At 43.2% G+C, this 17,066-nt stretch overlaps 2 protein-coding genes and 1 pseudogene across 2 annotated transcripts in view; 2 read left to right on the forward strand and 1 right to left on the reverse strand.

Moving 5' to 3' along the window:
• The first annotated feature begins 404 nt into the window (after positions 1 to 404).
• LOC134056501 (fructose-bisphosphate aldolase B) lies at positions 405 to 3,657 on the forward strand. Its single transcript, XM_062513306.1, has 8 exons — positions 405 to 516; positions 795 to 1,006; positions 1,541 to 1,595; positions 1,748 to 1,908; positions 2,130 to 2,213; positions 2,690 to 2,864; positions 3,005 to 3,204; positions 3,449 to 3,657. The coding sequence occupies exons 1-8, from the start codon at positions 405 to 407 to the stop codon at positions 3,542 to 3,544; spliced, it is 1,095 nt and encodes a 364-aa protein (XP_062369290.1). The 3' UTR covers positions 3,545 to 3,657.
• A 2,408-nt stretch (positions 3,658 to 6,065) lies between these two features.
• On the forward strand, positions 6,066 to 7,016 carry LOC134056911 (large ribosomal subunit protein mL50-like; annotated as a pseudogene).
• Positions 7,017 to 8,641: 1,625 nt separating this feature from the next.
• The window catches only part of PLPPR1 (phospholipid phosphatase related 1), a 71,681-nt gene continuing 63,256 nt past the window's right edge, over positions 8,642 to 17,066 (reverse strand). Inside the window, exons 6-8 of the mRNA XM_062512939.1 lie at positions 14,215 to 14,391; positions 12,173 to 12,304; positions 8,642 to 10,210 (exon numbers count right to left, since the gene is read on the reverse strand). Coding sequence (XP_062368923.1) covers positions 10,178 to 10,210; positions 12,173 to 12,304; positions 14,215 to 14,391 — 342 coding nt within the window. The 3' untranslated portion in view covers positions 8,642 to 10,177. The remainder of the gene's footprint in view (positions 10,211 to 12,172; positions 12,305 to 14,214; positions 14,392 to 17,066) is intronic.

The raw sequence follows: 17,066 nt of genomic DNA on the forward strand, positions 1-17,066 counted from the left end.
GAAGCAGTGCTAGGAAATGTGTAAAGGTCAGCAGTGGAATAACTGGCATTCTACTGACAGGAATCTAGAAGTCTGCAGAATCAGCAATTTGCTTACTTGTTACTTGGTGCATGTTTTTATGACACACTGACCTTCCTTTATTTCCTGAGCAAATCCAGGTAAGATGCAGAGTCTTCTGGTTCTAGAAGGATGTGACAGGATGTGTCTGCAGCATTTCTTTCTAGTTTTTCCAGACACACTAAGCCTAGAAGAACTCAGATGGATTTCTGGTCATATTATCTATGACAACATGGACCAGACAAGTGCCAAGAGCCCTGCAGAGGAAACACCCGTTTGGTGTCAGTGGTTCACAGTCTCCCCCAGAATTACATGTAAGAGCAATTCTCTTCCACAGATAAGTCAACATGACCCATCAGTTCCCAGCGCTGTCTCCAGAGCAGAAGAAAGCTCTTGCAGACATAGCTCAGCGGATTGTGGCTTCAGGAAAGGGGATCCTAGCTGCAGATGAATCAGTGGGTAAGTTCTGGACATCAATCAGTTAGCAGTATGCAAGATGTTTTTGCCTGTTAGTTTTGCTTCATATTTGAAATCAGTGGAGTAGACAAAAAACACTTAAGAAACTGTTGTCTGAGCAGAAACAATTCAGCCAGGAAGGGCTACAACAACAAAAGCTTAGAAACTATGGGTTGAGAAGGGGAGCTCTGAACTGAAGTCCAAGTTCCTTACTACTTATTGGGACCAGACGGCCAGCCAAGCCTAGAACCTCTTTGTCTGGCCTTTGTCCACCTCACTAGGTACCATGGGGAACAGGCTGCAGCGGATCAATGTAGAGAACACGGAGGAGAACCGCCGAGCTTTTAGAGAGATACTCTTCTCTTCGGACACTTCCATCAACCAGAGCATTGGGGGAGTGATCCTTTTCCATGAGACCCTCTATCAGAAAGACAGCAGTGGAAAGCCATTCCCAGCACTCATCAAGGAAAAAGGCATTGTGGTGGGAATTAAAGTGCGTATCTGTATGTGCCAGGCTGGCACCATAATCCAAACCACATTCCAGAGAAAATTATATTTGGGGCTGCATTCTCTCCTGAAAAACACTGCCCCTACCCCTTCCCCTTCCCACCCCCACCAATTTTTGTCCTTGGTTTTAAAACTCTCTGCATTGATTTTGTACAACCAACTAGAGAGAAATTTGCACTAGATGATGGAACTTTTCATACACCAACTCCCATCTACTCACCATCACTGCAAATAAGTCTCTTCAAGCAGAAACCTAAATCTAATTCTTTCCACATCTGGCAGAGTTCTTGAGCCATTCCCTGCAGGCATCTATATACACTCTGCCCCTCCTCTTATCCAGTTCACTCCTTTTTCTTCCCCTTTGCTTCAACATTTCCTTCCTTTGCACCCTGAGCATGTTAAGGTCCACATATTACTAACAGTCAGCCTTCAAAGGCAGACTAGATATAGGTAAGAGTAAGAATTAGACCAATTCCCACCTTTCTGTAACCCTTCATGTTTTTTTTTTTTTTTTCCACAGCTGGATAAAGGCACAGCACCTCTAGCAGGAACAAATGGAGAAACCACCATCCAAGGTAGGAGAGATCTAAGGAGCCTAAGCTACGGCCTGTGCAGCAAAACCCATAGGGAGACTCACCTGAGATGCAGCCTTGGCTGGAGTCACAGCATTTTCCAGAGCTCTGTGCTGAAGGGTAGCTCTTAGCGAAGCACTGTTCTCCTTCTGCAGGGCTGGATGGGCTGGCTGAACGTTGTGCCCAGTACAAGAAAGATGGTGCTGACTTTGGCAAGTGGCGTGCAGTGCTGAAGATCACCAGCACAACACCCTCTCAACTTGCCATCCAGGAGAATGCCAACACATTGGCACGCTATGCCAGCATCTGCCAGCAGGTACCTCTCCTCCAGCAACCTTTCCTAAGATGCTGCTGCCCCTTTCCCCTGTTCCCTGTGATAACACGCTAGGTAGCTTAAAAGGAGAATCCCTGCAAGGGTTTTGGGAAAGACAAGGAGGAAGGGCAGCACAGCACAAAGGAATACCACCAAAGTCAGGGCAAACAGGAAGAAGAGTTTTACCTTCATAGCCCTAAAGAATCCCGTCTTTCTTTTCCTAGCATGGCTTGGTGCCCATTGTGGAGCCAGAAATCCTGCCTGATGGAGACCATGATCTCCAGCGCTGTCAGTATGTCACAGAGAAGGTAAGAAGAGATTTCTCCCTGTGTGCTCCCCCTCAAAATCAGCAGTTAAACTTTGTGCAGTTTGTGTTCACAGATCCCAAACCAAATTTGATTTGACCAAAACTGTCCTTGATAAATCACAAAAATGAGCTGCTCCTGGGCACATAACAAACTAATGAGAAATCCAAAAGTATTTTCCATGTTTTTGGATTTTAACTTCAGTGATAATATAAGCATTCTTAATCTCAAAAAGAGATACCAGGACCATACCCAATTACCTCAATCTCATCAGGGACAAATCCCTTAGATATGAAGAGCTGTATCCTGGTCATCTCAAAAGCAGAGGGGTTTCCATAATTGCAACCCTGGAGATAAATTTCATAAGAAAGCAAAATTCAATTTGATCTTGGTGCAGTACCAAAGAATAAACTGTCTTTCTACAGCAGGCTGAGATGAAGATCTGAGCAGAGGTCTGTATTCAATCCTCCTGTTTTCAGGTTTTGGCTGCTGTTTACAAGGCTTTGAATGATCATCATGTGTACCTGGAGGGAACACTGCTGAAACCCAACATGGTGACACCTGGGCATTCCTGCTCCAAGAAGTACACCCCTCAGGATGTAGCCATAGCAACAGTCACTACTCTCCTCCGCACCGTTCCTGCTGCTGTTCCTGGTGATTCCTGACTCATTCCTATCTCTTCATTCCCACTCTCTCTCCTATCTCTGACATGCCTGCTCCTCTGGCAAATGAAGGTCAGGGACTGAAGTGGCTGGAACACTCTATTTTTAAGCCTCAAAACTTCTTTCTTGTAGGAATCTGCTTCCTGTCTGGAGGTCAGAGTGAAGAGGAGGCTTCTCTCAACCTGAATGCCATGAATCAGTCGCCTCTGCCTAAGCCTTGGAAACTGACCTTTTCTTATGGGAGAGCCCTGCAAGCCTCTGCCCTGGCTGCTTGGCTGGGCAAAAACGAGAACAAGAAGGCTGCTCAAGAGGCCTTCCGCAAGCGGGCACAGGTATGAGGCTTTGCCTAGCACAGAGAAGAGGTGCTCTCCCTGAAGGGACACATGTTAATGCTTTCCTAAGGCTGCTCTTAATCCCACCCCTCCTGGCACTTGATTTTCACCAGGGGTGCTACTCTGTTATTTCTGCCTTGCTTGGTTACTCCTGCTGGTTGCTCTTGACAAATCTGCCTTTCTTACTCCATGTTGAGTGTTTCATTCCCTTAGTTTGTTTTTTTTTCTTCTTCTTCTTTTTCAGATTAACAGTTTGGCTTGCAGGGGACAGTATGTCCTGTCTGGGAAGACTGATGCAGCTGCCATGCAGTCACTGTTCACTGCTAGCTACACCTACTGATATCGCAGGAACCTTCCTTCCTCCTGTCTCTTCTCACACAGTGGAAGATGTTCAGAAATGAAAGAAAAACATAGAAATCTAATTTCCCTTACCCTTCACCAAATTGGAGATAGAATGGCTTAGCTTCCTCTCTACCCTTCACTCCCACAATTTACCAAGGGGATATTCTTTTTCGTTTGCACATTCCAAGAAAAGGGAATTCTTTCCAAACAACAAATAACAGCTGCCAAAGAATCATGAACCCACTATCCGTCAGTCTGAAACTCAGCCCCTGGAATAGCAGGCAGATTCAGTAGTTCCCTAGCAATTTAAATAGCTACCCCTGCCCATTACCACATTCTGCAGCCAAAATCCTGAATTATAAAACCTGAATGTGTATTCAATCATGTCAATAAAACAGTAACTGAAAACAAATCTCTACCTCACAATTATTTTTGTTTTGTAAAAATTTTACAGTGTCTTTCATACATCTGTGGTTTCTGGTAGGCCTTGCAAGATTAAGTCACAAAATGTTACAGCTGGTGAGCTTGGGAAACTGAGGCTATTAAATGGAGATAACCCAATAGTGACACAGCTGGAGAGGTTAATCCTGCTGACAGAAGTTCTGGCAGACACAAAACACTTTGGATATTTACACAGCAAGCACTGCTCTTGGGAATCAGGCCACAGAAACAACACCACCTTCAGAAGCATCTTGTGCATCAGGAGAACCATTGTTGGTGAGATGAGGCTGCTATGAACTGTGTTAGGGCTGCAAACACTGAGTCACAGCTGTGCAAAGACTATCCTTACAAATCACCTTTACAGACGTGCTTTCCACAATAATTAACCAAAGTATGCACAAAGGCATCTTGGTCTACCAGTTGTGTAATGAGGCTGATGTTGCAGACCAATGGTTTGACCTTTGGAAAAGTTGCTGTGTCCCTGTTAGAGGCATAAGCTGTGTCAGTTAAAGTCAGATGATTGTCACGAAAAAAGGCACAAATGGCAAAACCAGCAAACCTAAGGTTATGTAAGAATATTTGCCTGGCTACAAGCTACACCAATCAACTCATGAGGACTTGGAGCAGCCCCCTAAACAGCCAGGGACAGGCATTTTTTTCCAGGTCACCTCTCTCTGCTGGCTGCTCCTCCTGGCCACAGGCACTCACTGGTCCTACCAAAAAATATAGGAAAAATAGGCAAAATCACCTCCTCACAGCCTCTGTTAGTAAACAGTGTGTCACACAGACAATAAATAAACAGCCAAAATCCTTCATGTGGATTCAGTCACTGCATTATTAAGGCTTGCATTTAGTCCCTCCTGACAATGAATGAAGAGCAAGTGATTTGCCAAAAAAACACTCCAGAGGCTAATCAGGAATACTACTTCTTTACTGCTTCAGCTGTGGTCTTCTGGGTCTCCACACACCTGAGTTCAGTGAAACCTCTGCTCCTGATGAGCATCATCCTACTGATATGCTGATCAGAGATCAACCTCAGAATAATTTGCATTAGAAATTACCTTGAAAATAATATTTTCCAACCCATCCAGTTGCCACCTTCTTGCCATGGGCAGGGACAGCTTCCACTAGACCAGGTTGCTCTGAGCCCTGTCCAAACATGGCCTTGAACATTTCCAGGGATGGGGCATTCCCAGCTTCTCTGGGCAACCTGTGTTAAGGTCTCACTGCTCTCACAGTAAAGAATTTATTCCAAATATTTACTCTTCCCTTTTTTAGTGTAAAACTGTCCCCCCCTTGTTTTGTCACTATCTGTGTTGAAAGTATCTTTCCCTCTCATTTATAGGCCAACATCAGCACCAAGATTACCAAAATTTTCCCCTTATTATTTCAGGAAACAAAGGAATTAATTTACTACAAGTTACCTAGTGTTAATAATAATTAATATTCTGTCTGCAGTTGGTTAATGATCATCTTGCTTCTCATGCAAATTAGTGTGCATGCTCAGTCCTTCTCTTCAGTCAGTGGTTTCTTGAATTGTTGCATGTGAGTCGATAGCCTTGAACTGTCCCTGCTGGGAGGCTTTTACCAGCCAGAGCTGATTCTGCACAGTTGCTGTGTTGCCATTATTAGTTTGTGCCTTGCCTTGGGGGTTCTGCCAAATGTCCTTGTGCCCATCAATTCTGGATTCTTTGTGTCCTCCATCCGAGCTGCATTCACCTTCTCAAACCTTGCTAACCTCTCCTAGGTCTGAGGCCACTGAAGCCAATCAAGACCTTAACAAGGCAATTCAGCCAACAAGTAGCTTTCCAATACCTGGATATCACTTAGAGCTCGTTGGCTACGTTCTGTTACACGGGCAAAATCTCCTTTCCTGTCGAGAAGGCTTGAAAGCACACGAAGACCAAACAACAAAGAACGCCTTTTCCTAAGGAAGTTTTCACGTATTCCGTTTCCCATGGGAAGGGGGAATCGACTGGCTTGAGGGGGCGGACTACATTTCCCATGAGGCTTTGCGGGGCGCGGTGGAAACGCGTCACCCGCGACGGCTGCCAGAAGGCTCCCGGCTCTCCCCCAGCATGGCTGCTGTGCGGACGCTGAAGGTTGACGGCGCGGTGGAGGCTGGGACTCGGCCCCGCGGGGCTCAGGGCGTTCTGGGGCGGCCGCAGGTACCTGCAGGGCGCGGGGGGGTGGGTGGCTTCTGTCCTTTTCCGCATCCTGAGCCTTCACCGGGCCGTAGCACTCTGGAGGTCACTTAGCCCGACGCCTCCTGAACAAATCCCTCAGGATTTGTGTTGTTAAAATGCTTTTTAAACTCAGATCAATGAAATAAGATGAGTGGGTGATTGCTCTGCAGAGGCAGCCTGTGTGGGGAGCAGCAGTTAGGGAAAGCCTGTGGACTTCTGGATTATGTATCTAACGAGTCTATGGAATGTGTGAAGTGTCTGGATTGAGTCTGATTTAAAACACCACGAATACAAAAATACTGTGAGTCTGTCTTGAGTAGCCCAGAGGCTGACAGTGTTTCTGTTCTGGTGCCAGCAGAAAGGAGGATGGAGAAGTGGAAGCAGACCGAGCAGTTCCTGAGAAGGAGGAGTGAGCCCAGCCTGATCTGCTTCCCGCCATGCAGCCAGAGTTACCTCCCTCTCGAGGACCCGTAGAGCTGCCTCGAGTCTCACACCAGGTAGGTCTTCGGACCCTCTCTTCTTGAGGACTGGCAGCAGACTCCCCTGCAGGAGAACAGGCTGAAACATCGCTCGCTGGCCCGGCTGGCGCCAGAGCTGGGGCACGCTGTGCACACCTCCCAGCTGCGTCAGATGTGCTGCGATGGGGACTTGCTGGGTTTCTACTGCACCCCCGTGAAGGATGGGACCAAGATCGATGAACTCGTGGCTGCAGAGCTACCCCCGAACTTGAAAATCATCTGGCAGCATCGAGTGCCCCCACAGAGCATCCCCGTGGTGCCTGGCTTGTGCTGCAGGGCAGCAGCAAGAGTCCTCTCATTGGGTGTAATCTGTGAATTTCACTAATAAAGGTTCACTGAAATCTCTTCACTCAGTAATGCTGAAGTCTCCAACAGCCCTATAAAATCAGCTGCTATGAAGGCATGTTTTTCAATTCTTCAAGGTCTGTTAAGGGCCCTGTTTTTTAAGTTCTTAGGGGTGTTTTTCTTCCCATCTAACTGATGGTGCAGGTCTGCTTTTAATCACAAGAGGCAAGCAGTGAAGTCAAGAGGACAAGAAAATGAACAGTCTGAGAAATGCATGGTGCTTTGAGTGTTTTCTATGAAACAAGTTGCTTCCTGTGAGGTTGACAGGTGTGATTTTTTTTCTGGGAATAATCCAGAAATGTCCTGGTTATACCACTCCATGCCCTGAACCCTTGCTCCCCTGGTTTCTTCTGGTGTGCAAATGTGTGAAGCACACTCAGGCACTCCTCTTTTGTGTGTTACACTGCTCAGTTTCTTAACTGAGCAGACTTCTGAAGTACTGCTTTCTTAAAAGCTCTGAAGAAATTTAAGAAATACTTTCTTTTCTCCTTTTGACTCTTGGAGAATTACATAATAGTGTAAATGTACACCTACATGTTCCACTGTGGGGTGAACTGGGGCTGTTTCACTGATCACCATGGAAGGCTGAATGTTCACAAATCCCTCCCCTGTAGTGTATGGGAAACCACAGTGTGACAAATGACTCTGTCGTCTTGTTGGCTTCAAAGGCTATTTGGGAGCAATGACTTGGAAGTTCCTTTATCATGAAATTATGTCCTTCCATCAAAACCAGAGATAACCTGCACCTCCTCATTTCCTCTTTAACAGTCACCATCTAAGAAAACACTTCTGAGTTGTAGTTGCACTTTGTGCTCATTCCCCTTTCTGTATCTCTCCCAGGATGTAACTTTGATAGCTTGTGTAATGCGATCAAAACAGAGTAAAAAGCCGGACTAGGAATTGGGACAGGCAAGAAATGAGCTCAACAGCAAGCTTGTCATGTTTTGCTGTTTCTGAGTTGAGTCAAAATGCCATTTCCCTGATCTCGGACATACCAGTCCCTTAGAGGTGCAGACCTTATGTTTCCATCAGCACAAGAAGCTGCAGGGACTGGAGTACAAGGGAAGAGGATCACACGAGGGTGTTTGAGATGCAAAACATTTAACTGCTTGTAACAAGCTGAAAAAAGCAGAAATAAGAAATTACATAAAAGTCCTGCACACAGCACCAGTGCTGTGGAAGGGCAAGATTTGTAGGTGCTTAATCATTTTATCCCTGGGCTTGTAAGTTTGTTACTTCAATTGAATTGAATTATAAATACATAAATAAAAGCCCTGCCCATGCATCTTTCTTTGTTTTAGGCCAAAGCAGCCGTGAAGATCAGAAGAAAGTGTGAAAAAGCCAGCTTGGGAGGGTATTTCTTAACAAAATGATTCAGAACAGATTTTTCCCTTAGGAATTTTGATTACAGCTGTAGTAAGGGTCCCAGAACACTTAGCAAAGGCTCTTCATGGCCACAGAAACCATGGCCCAAGTCTGAGCCTTATATTCCTAAGCCAGAAGCAGACATCAGTAGAGTCAGAAGGAGGAAGAAACACCATGAGACCAGACACTGACATTCCAGATTTTCTTGGTGTCCTAGCCAAATGAAAGACTGACTCACATGTTTGCTTCGTTGATAATTTTTTTTTTTTAATTCTGTTTTGGAAAAAATATACCAAAAAAAGCCAAGAACCAACATGGAAATGTGAGGTAAACATTCCAGTAAAAGTACAGAGGCTCCATTCTTTAAACGACACACACAGCAGTTATCACCATGCTAGAAGAATGAGATGCAGGAAAATCCTAGAAAAAGTGAAAAATCATTTAATGAAGCCTTTGTCCCAGTTCTAACCATTTCAAATGGGATTTTTTTTGGTTGTTCTTCCCATCCCCAACCCATACTTAATTGTCTTTACAATGCTTAAGTAAAGTTGTTAAATTGTAAAATAGCAGTTTTGATATGAATTCTGTATAGCAGAATTTACAAAAAAATGCAGACTGCTACTACAGACTTGGCTTTCTCGCTCTTTTTTTTTCCCTTGTCTTTCTTCTTTTTTTCCTTGTCTTTCCTTCTTTTTATTTTCCTTGACTTGCCAAAGCCCCTCAGAAAAAAATATACATTTTGGGTGGAAAAACTGGCTTCCTGGCTATGCCAATGTGAATGCCAAGGAATACCACCCTGGTGAAGGAGTCACTTTTCCTTTGAAGGTGTCACTTTTCCTTTGCACCAGTGTCACTAGTTACCCCACAAATCTATGATGAAGTGATGAAAACTTAAGGTGCAGCCTCAGCCCCGCAGTGGTGGCTGTATATCCCCATAGTCAATTCCTGAAGCCAGGTTTCACTGGGAGCTTTAGCTGGGCCTCGGGGAGGAATGAGGATCTAGGGAGAGGTTACAGTCAGCTCACATGCTATCAGCTACTACTATAAATTTTGACATCCAGTCTGTTATACTGCAGACCAAGGATGTTGTTTTAGTTATTCTTCAATAACTGGCACAATCACCCACACCAGAACAATCAGGCTTTGATTCAGGGAGGTGCTTAAGGACATGCTTCTAGTCTGGAAACTGGGTGGTAATTGAATTGAAATCCATTAACTCCTAGGGAACACTTAAGCAGCTCACTGAATCAAGGATGGATTTTTGTTTCTTGTTGATAGTATTATTCAGGTTAGATTCCTGATTGTTGTTATTTTAATATGAATTAAATATATGCAATTACTTCATATCCATGCTGAGTTTACTCAGATGAGAATCTGACTCAGCACTTCTTATGGTAAGAAAAGGTAAAAGTGAATTCTTTTTCCCCAAGATATATAAATTCAAAACTGTGAAGAAAAAAAATTGTGTACAAATATCACATAACAACATCAACAATTCCATAGATGTAGTTTCTCAGTGCACACTTTAAACAAGAAAAGGATTTTTTTTTTGTTCTTTTTCTGTTTTGCTTTTAAAGTCTGGCATAATAATATTAAAGCTGACAAAAAATCAGGGCAAGCTACATCACTTCCTCATACAAAAAAAGTACAAAACATTAGCCTCTAACTAGACATAACATAATACCGGTCATCACAGTTAGACATTTAGTAACTGTGTGTCTTGGAGTATTTTACTGGAGGGTAGTAAAAAATAGCTTCAGCTGCCGATCTCCCATCTCAGGTTACTTCAGTCATAGAGGCAGAGTGATTCTGCAAAGAGGAAAAGGCAAACACATGCATGTTTATGTACAACAGTCTGGCACTGACATACCCTACCAGTGTGCAAAAGCAATGGGAAAAACCCTCTCTCATAAAACCTGCATTGTAGATGTATGGTTAATAATTATAATTCAAGAAAATTCTCTTGTTGATTTCTGGTGGACATCAACAGCTAAAGTCCAGTCCCTACCTGGCACTTCACAGTCCAGTACCTATAAAGAGCTGACTGGACAGAATTTTTCTCACAGCCCATGAATATTTTCACCTGCTCAGCCCTTCTATCCACACAACACAATGTGGATATATAAGTAGCACTTAAGTTTCTGGACTATAAATCCATCGAAAGAACATCTCATGCACACAGTTCTGCAGATTTAGTGGAAAGTTTTCCTAAAAAAAATTGACTCTTCAATTAAGCAAAGTATTTCTGGACATTAGAGACAGTATTTTCCTTTTTTTAAAACTCCTCTTTTCAGTGTAATTCACAAAGAGTTTAACAAAAGTTGCTATTAATCTTGCCACACATAATATGTGAAAGGCCATCTATAAATGAAGTACAGTTTAAAGACCAAATAAGTTACACCAGTGAATTTCAGACAACTCATAAACTACAGTTTCTCCTTGTTCAGAGTTTCTTGGCAGGTTGCATTTACTTGTCTGTTTTGAAAGGACTGGTGTATAATGCAGTTATACCAATACAAACCATTTAAAGTTATGTTGGGGGTAGGTTCTTCCCCTTTTCCCTCTGTGGAATTTTCCCCATTGTCATGCTGAGATACCTGTTGACTGGGCCCTGGTGGCAAGGGGGAGGGGAGGGAAGAGGGAAACCCCTCGATATCCAAACATCCAGAAGAGCAGACAGAAGGCTCTGGCTTGGCCCATTTTCCCGCGGAGTTCAGACGAGAAGGACGATCGCCGCCTCAGCCCTATCCCCACCATCCCAGCACCAGGAGCCATCCTCACTGCTATTGGACCCTGTCCTGCTGCCTTCTCTCTGTAACCTGCCACCATCCAGCACTCTGCTGAGCACCAGGACCGACACCATGAGCGGAGGGCTCTCTCCATCTCTCTCTTCCCCTGGGACAGCGCTGCCATCACCCCCAGCCCTCCTGCAGCTCTGCGGGACCTGCCTGCCCCCAGCACCGGGAACTGCAGCTCAGGGAAAAGGTGCCTGCAGCCAGAAAGGACTGGGACTGAGTTACTGTTGTGTTTGTGGCTAATTTCATAGCTGTTGTTGTTCTTGTTTGTCTTGTTAGATATACTAGTAAAGAACTGTTATTCCTACCCCCATATCTTTGCCTGAGAGCTCTCTTAATTTCAAAATCATAATAATTTGTAAGAAGGAAGAATCACATTTTTCAGTTCAAAGGGAGGCTTCTGCTTTTCTTAGCAAACACCTCTTTCAAACTAGGACAAGTTAGTAGTTTTAACAAAAACACTATCAATATTGATGTTCCCACTAGCTATTTTTTGCAGGCTTGAAAGAATGCTAGTATTACTTAGAGATAGAAAAACTGTATTTTTTTCTATATTTTCTTATTATAGAAGATATTGAACAGTAATAAGGATAAAAAAAACCTAATCTGTAAAATTTTTGAGGACAGACTAGTTTATCCTCAGGAAAGTGTAAATCCTTCTTAAATCCCAAAAGATTTCTGGAATGTAACTAGGAAGAATAAGTTTTATCTTTCTCTCAGTTTTCTCTTCTTCTAAGCAAAAGTTTGTGAGGTGTGTGAAATCCTACTTCTTTAGCTGTGGATATGTATGGGGGCAGATGATCTACAGTATTTGGTAGTTTCAGGGATAAATGCCTTTAAACAAACTCTGCCGTGATGCAGATTCTCTCAGTTCAATGGGCTTGAAATGAGGCATGTGTAGTCAGGTACAAAACTACTTCTTACTCTGATGCAGAAAACATGCTTGGTGATGCTCTGGGTAAGAGATTTACAGTACCTGTGCACTCAGTGTCTCCAGCGGACTTTCTGCCCTGGGAAAAGCCATTAGTGGCATTCCTCGTGGGTCTTCAGGCTTCGGTTTAGAAGGAGCCACATGACTGCTCTTAAAGTTATGGACAACACATATCCCCTGTGTAATGCAGAAAAAAAGCCAGGGTGAGGCCAGTGTGTTCTGTCCTCAGGGGAAAAAAAAAATTGTAGGGAGAACTACCAGGTGGGGCACAACTGAAAGAATTTAACCTGGGTTTGGGTTCAAGGCATCATCTGTTTCAGCCTTGGGCTGGAGTGTGTTTACTGACACAGCTGGGCATGATGGACTGCCTTGGTGATGAACCATTCTCAGGCTTTTTACATTTCACACTGGACACAGCAGAGACATGCATGCATGCCTTATCATCCCAGAACCACAGACTATCCAAATTATCCTCTTTATTGGCCAAATACTCCCTTCAGACTCTGACTTTGTCACTTCCAAACAGTGAACATAGCTCTGTGGATGGCTGACTCTCCCTCATATCTGGATGACACAATTTAGCACCATTCCTCCATATTTCCAGCACCACCACTGTAGTGTTAATCCCACAAATTCCTCCCTTATGCATGATCATACTCACAGCACCTACATGGTGATGGTGAAGCCAGTAAGAGCAACCATGCCTGGCAGTGGGTGGCTTGAGGACATAGGAAAAAACAGGTACGCAGGAGCTGCCACGGTTGGTGGTGGATTCCTGCAGCCAGCTCCTTGCTGGCTGCTCCCCTTCAGTGCCACAGACCCGATAAAAAAGCAGACTGCAGCCTGGGTGGATCCTGTGCCAACAGTATCTGTGCCAGGGATCTGATAGTATCCCTCTGGGGAGACCCCTTCCATCACTCTGAAATTCAGCTTGTGACACTTGCAGGGTGTCAGAAGGTCTGCAGGGTCAAAATACAGCTGGGGACAGGCTGTCACTGCCACCAACAGGTACTGGGAGCACAGACACTGTCCAGGCCTGATAGATGGGGCAACTACCTCTTAAACAACATGGGTGAGATTTAAATTGCCCTTCCCAGTGGGAACCAGACAAACTATTCACTTTAAAGTCAAGGAGATTCAGGTCAGAGACCGTAGACATCTTTTCATCTGAAATGAGCACAGGAATGAATGACACTTGAAGGTTTGTTGTTGCTGCTTTTTCAAGTACAGAATAGAAAAAAATCAGTGACAGGACAATTGAGATTTAAGTGATCTTTGAAACTTAATCCCTCCTGATTACAGGGATAAAGTGTCTGTTGCTATGCAGTGGATAGTTTTGAAGCCTATTTTGATTAAATGGGACCAGGCACATTTCTTGGTAATAGTGAGAATGATCTGGACTGCTTGCTGTGTGAGTAAATCCTCAGCAAGAAACCTCTCACCAAACAAAACATTTAAACCACACAGCCCACAGGAGAGCCAGTTACACTCAGAGTCTGGAGAGATGCTCCTCCTAGATTTTATGTGAAGGCCTTTGATATATTCAAATATGTTTGGTAATCCTTTGAGGGGGGAATGATTTAAGCTTGACTCTAAAAGCTGCAAAGGGAGGTAGTTTTTTTTTTTTTTTGGTAGTATTCCAAGGGAATTTATCCTGACCTTCCCTTCTGTTACACTTCTTTTATGGTCCAAAACAAAATGGAGAACCACAATCACAGCGCAGAGCCCCAGAAAACACCCTGTAGCTCACATTTTTGCCAGATACAAGGCACACAGAAGGGTTTTGCAACACAGAGAAGGAGTCTCAAGTACACCCTCCTTTTGATATTGCAGTCTACACCACCTTTTGCAGCATTTTCCAGAACATATTAATAAGAATTAAAATACATGAAATGTACAAATGCTACCTAATTAGACTTATCAACTACTATGAATTTGATTACATATTAGGATTTTCTTTGGTAATACTTTTAATTAGAAGGGGCTAGAATTAGATCTTGCAGGCTACAAGTGATAACAATTTGCTAGTGGTTTTTTTTTTAACTGTGGTAATTTTAAAAGGAACACAGAAGGACTGAGTGACTTACCAGAAACAAAGCTACAGCACTCCCCAGGATGAAGCCTGCAATCACATCCGAGCAGTGGTTTCGATACTCAGACACTCGATTTAGCCCAGTGAGGAAGGCAGCACAGAGGGTTCCCAGACACAGCACGGGCTTGGCTAGCCTGCTACTCTTTGTTTTAATTGTGCTTGTAATGTACATCTGTAAGAAAGGGCGAACCAAAAATAAAAAGTGCTTCCACCAGAAATGCATCCTTCCCACCTGGACAAATCCTAAATCAGCAAGGATGTGACAAACCCCATGATTCATTAAAACAACAACAACAACAACAAAAACCCAAAAAAATCCAAACCAAACCAAAACAAAAAAATATCCAAACAAACAAAAAAAACCAAAACACACACACACAAAAAAAGGCACTGGGAAATGGAGGAAGAGGTTTCAGGTAATTCAGAGAACACTTTTAGTAGTACAAACCCAGTGCTGTTAAATGATGTAATATATCCTCTTGCATTTATATACTGGTCCTTTTCTGAGCAGTTATGCACAGGCTTAGCTTTACTGATTTTGTGCAAATCCCAGTTTGTATGGTGGCAAACATGCACTCTGAATGCACATGACTAAATGTTTGCAGAAGGACTCAGGAATTCATGCTTATACTCCTGCAGAAACTGTAATGTGCAGAAGATGGAGTGCTTAGAATCTGTATGAACTAACTGCTCCAGTTTCCTAGATAGTTTTAAGTTTAAGGAACAGAGAACACTGAGAGAAACCATTCCAGCAATTTCCCCTGCAAGATGAAAGGAAACACACAGTATGAGAGGTTTCTTTCAAAGCAAACTTGATTTTGAAAATGTAATTTCAGAACATAAAGTTTCACTGTTCTCCAAATATTTTTTAATGAACCCCACATGTTTTTGGCAGTTTGTTGGGAATTTTTTTTTATACATTCTGACTGAGAGTAAAAACATGTGGGTCACAGTCAGCAGCCTGTCATTACTACCAGAGCCACAAAATAACAAAGATGAAGCAAATCAAGCCTGATGGCAAAACAATTAACTAAAATCCTTTTCAGCCAACAAGTATGTAAGCCCGCATGATTTTCAAAGCTTTGATAATTGGAGATGTTCCTTCTTGCTTTGTTCTTCACACCTGAAGCTGACTGCAACAGATGCCTTATGACAGCTAACAGCGAGCACTAGGTGGCAACCTCGCCCCAGTCTTGGCTGGCAGGTTAAGCTGCACCCATCACCAAAACTCCCATTAAAGTTCTTTGGAAACAACAGAGAGAAAAAATAAAATCATTGACACTGAGTGAATAATTACCACCCACCCTTTCACCCTACGCACTCCTTCTACTCAACTCAATTGAGCAATAGGGAGCCAGATTACTTTCCTGTTCCCCACCAAGGCACTACTGCTGTTTGCAGGGTACACAGGAAAACCCCATCACCTCTTTAAAGTAAGAATGCAGTCCTGCGGCAACAGCTGTGAACCCCAGCTGCAGGAAACAACCCACACATGCTTGTTTCCTTACAGGTATGAGATGAAGCTGGATCTTTGGGTGACCCATGCGGGAGGGCTCTCTTTGTCACAGATGGGAAGTATCCGTAATTGAAGTTTCACATGTCTCCGCAAGAAAATGTTAATTTGTAGTAAAAAGAACATATTTAGCACAGAGGGTAATCAACGATGAGAACAAATTGCTGAGGGAAGTCTGTTAAACCCTCATGATGAGGGTTTTAAACAAGGCAAACTGTTTTCCCAGAAGAGGGACTCCAGTTCATCCCGAAGTCACACACTGTGTTCACAAATTTGGGAGAGCTTCTCCATTCTAATCAGACTTCCCAATTGTTGCAGCTTGATCTTTATCATCCAGGCCCAAAAGCCAATACATTATTTTAGGATTCCCACATTGTCTACCCACATTGAAAGCATGGTTTCAGAGATTTGTGCAAGAGATCAAAATGTCAGTCAAAACCACTTACATTTAGTTTCCTACATGCAGCAAGTGTTTTTGAAAACTTCCCACAATGCTATCCATAGAATAGATTTTAAATTTACAAAATTAAAAATGTTGAAACCAGAGAGGAGGAAAGACATGATTATAAAAATATGTCTAGAACATATTAAAAATAAACTACACATGATTTAACTTTATAAGTTGTCTGTTCAGCTTTTTTGCTGTGATCTTATCAGTATACTCAAGCAATGTATTTAGCAATATGCAGTGTGTGATAGCAGCATTTATCCCATGTGATTGCTCTCCCATCTTTTTCAAAGAGACAAAACCACAGACAAGGAGGCTTTTTTGTCTGCAAGTTTAAAATAGACATATCTTTTTATTTATATATGCGTGCATTTAGAACATGTTATATCTACAATGAGAAAGGTAGAGTGGAAGAAATCTGTCTTGCCCCTTCAGCAAAAAGTGAGGAGATTTGTAACAGTTTATTCTTCTTAGAAAATTCAAAATTTCATACCGATAGTGCAAAAGTCTGTGTCCTAGAAATTTTACGGACAGTCTTTTCTTTTACCATAGAGACTCCTATAGTAAAAGAGAAATGGAGTATTTGACAACAATGCTCAGTGCAGCTGCTCGTGGTGCCAAGGCCTTTAATTAATCAAGATTGCAGCAGGCATTTGCTGCGATTCAGAATTTTCACATCTTGGAAGATTCATGTCTGGGTGCAGAGACCCAGAGAGGCTGACTTTAGTCATGGGGTGGATTGTGGTGATGTATCTCTCTCCCTTCCCTGGCTGCATTTTGAGCTGAGAAATGCTCATTAAGCCTCAGCTTTGACAAACTGCACCTGGACTAAGTCCCTATTGAGTGTATCAGAAGCACTGTCTGTTCCCAAGATCTAAGAGGTGTC

Source organism: Cinclus cinclus, chromosome Z (genome assembly GCF_963662255.1).
Source record: "Cinclus cinclus chromosome Z, bCinCin1.1, whole genome shotgun sequence".
Lineage (NCBI taxonomy): Eukaryota > Metazoa > Chordata > Aves > Passeriformes > Cinclidae > Cinclus > Cinclus cinclus.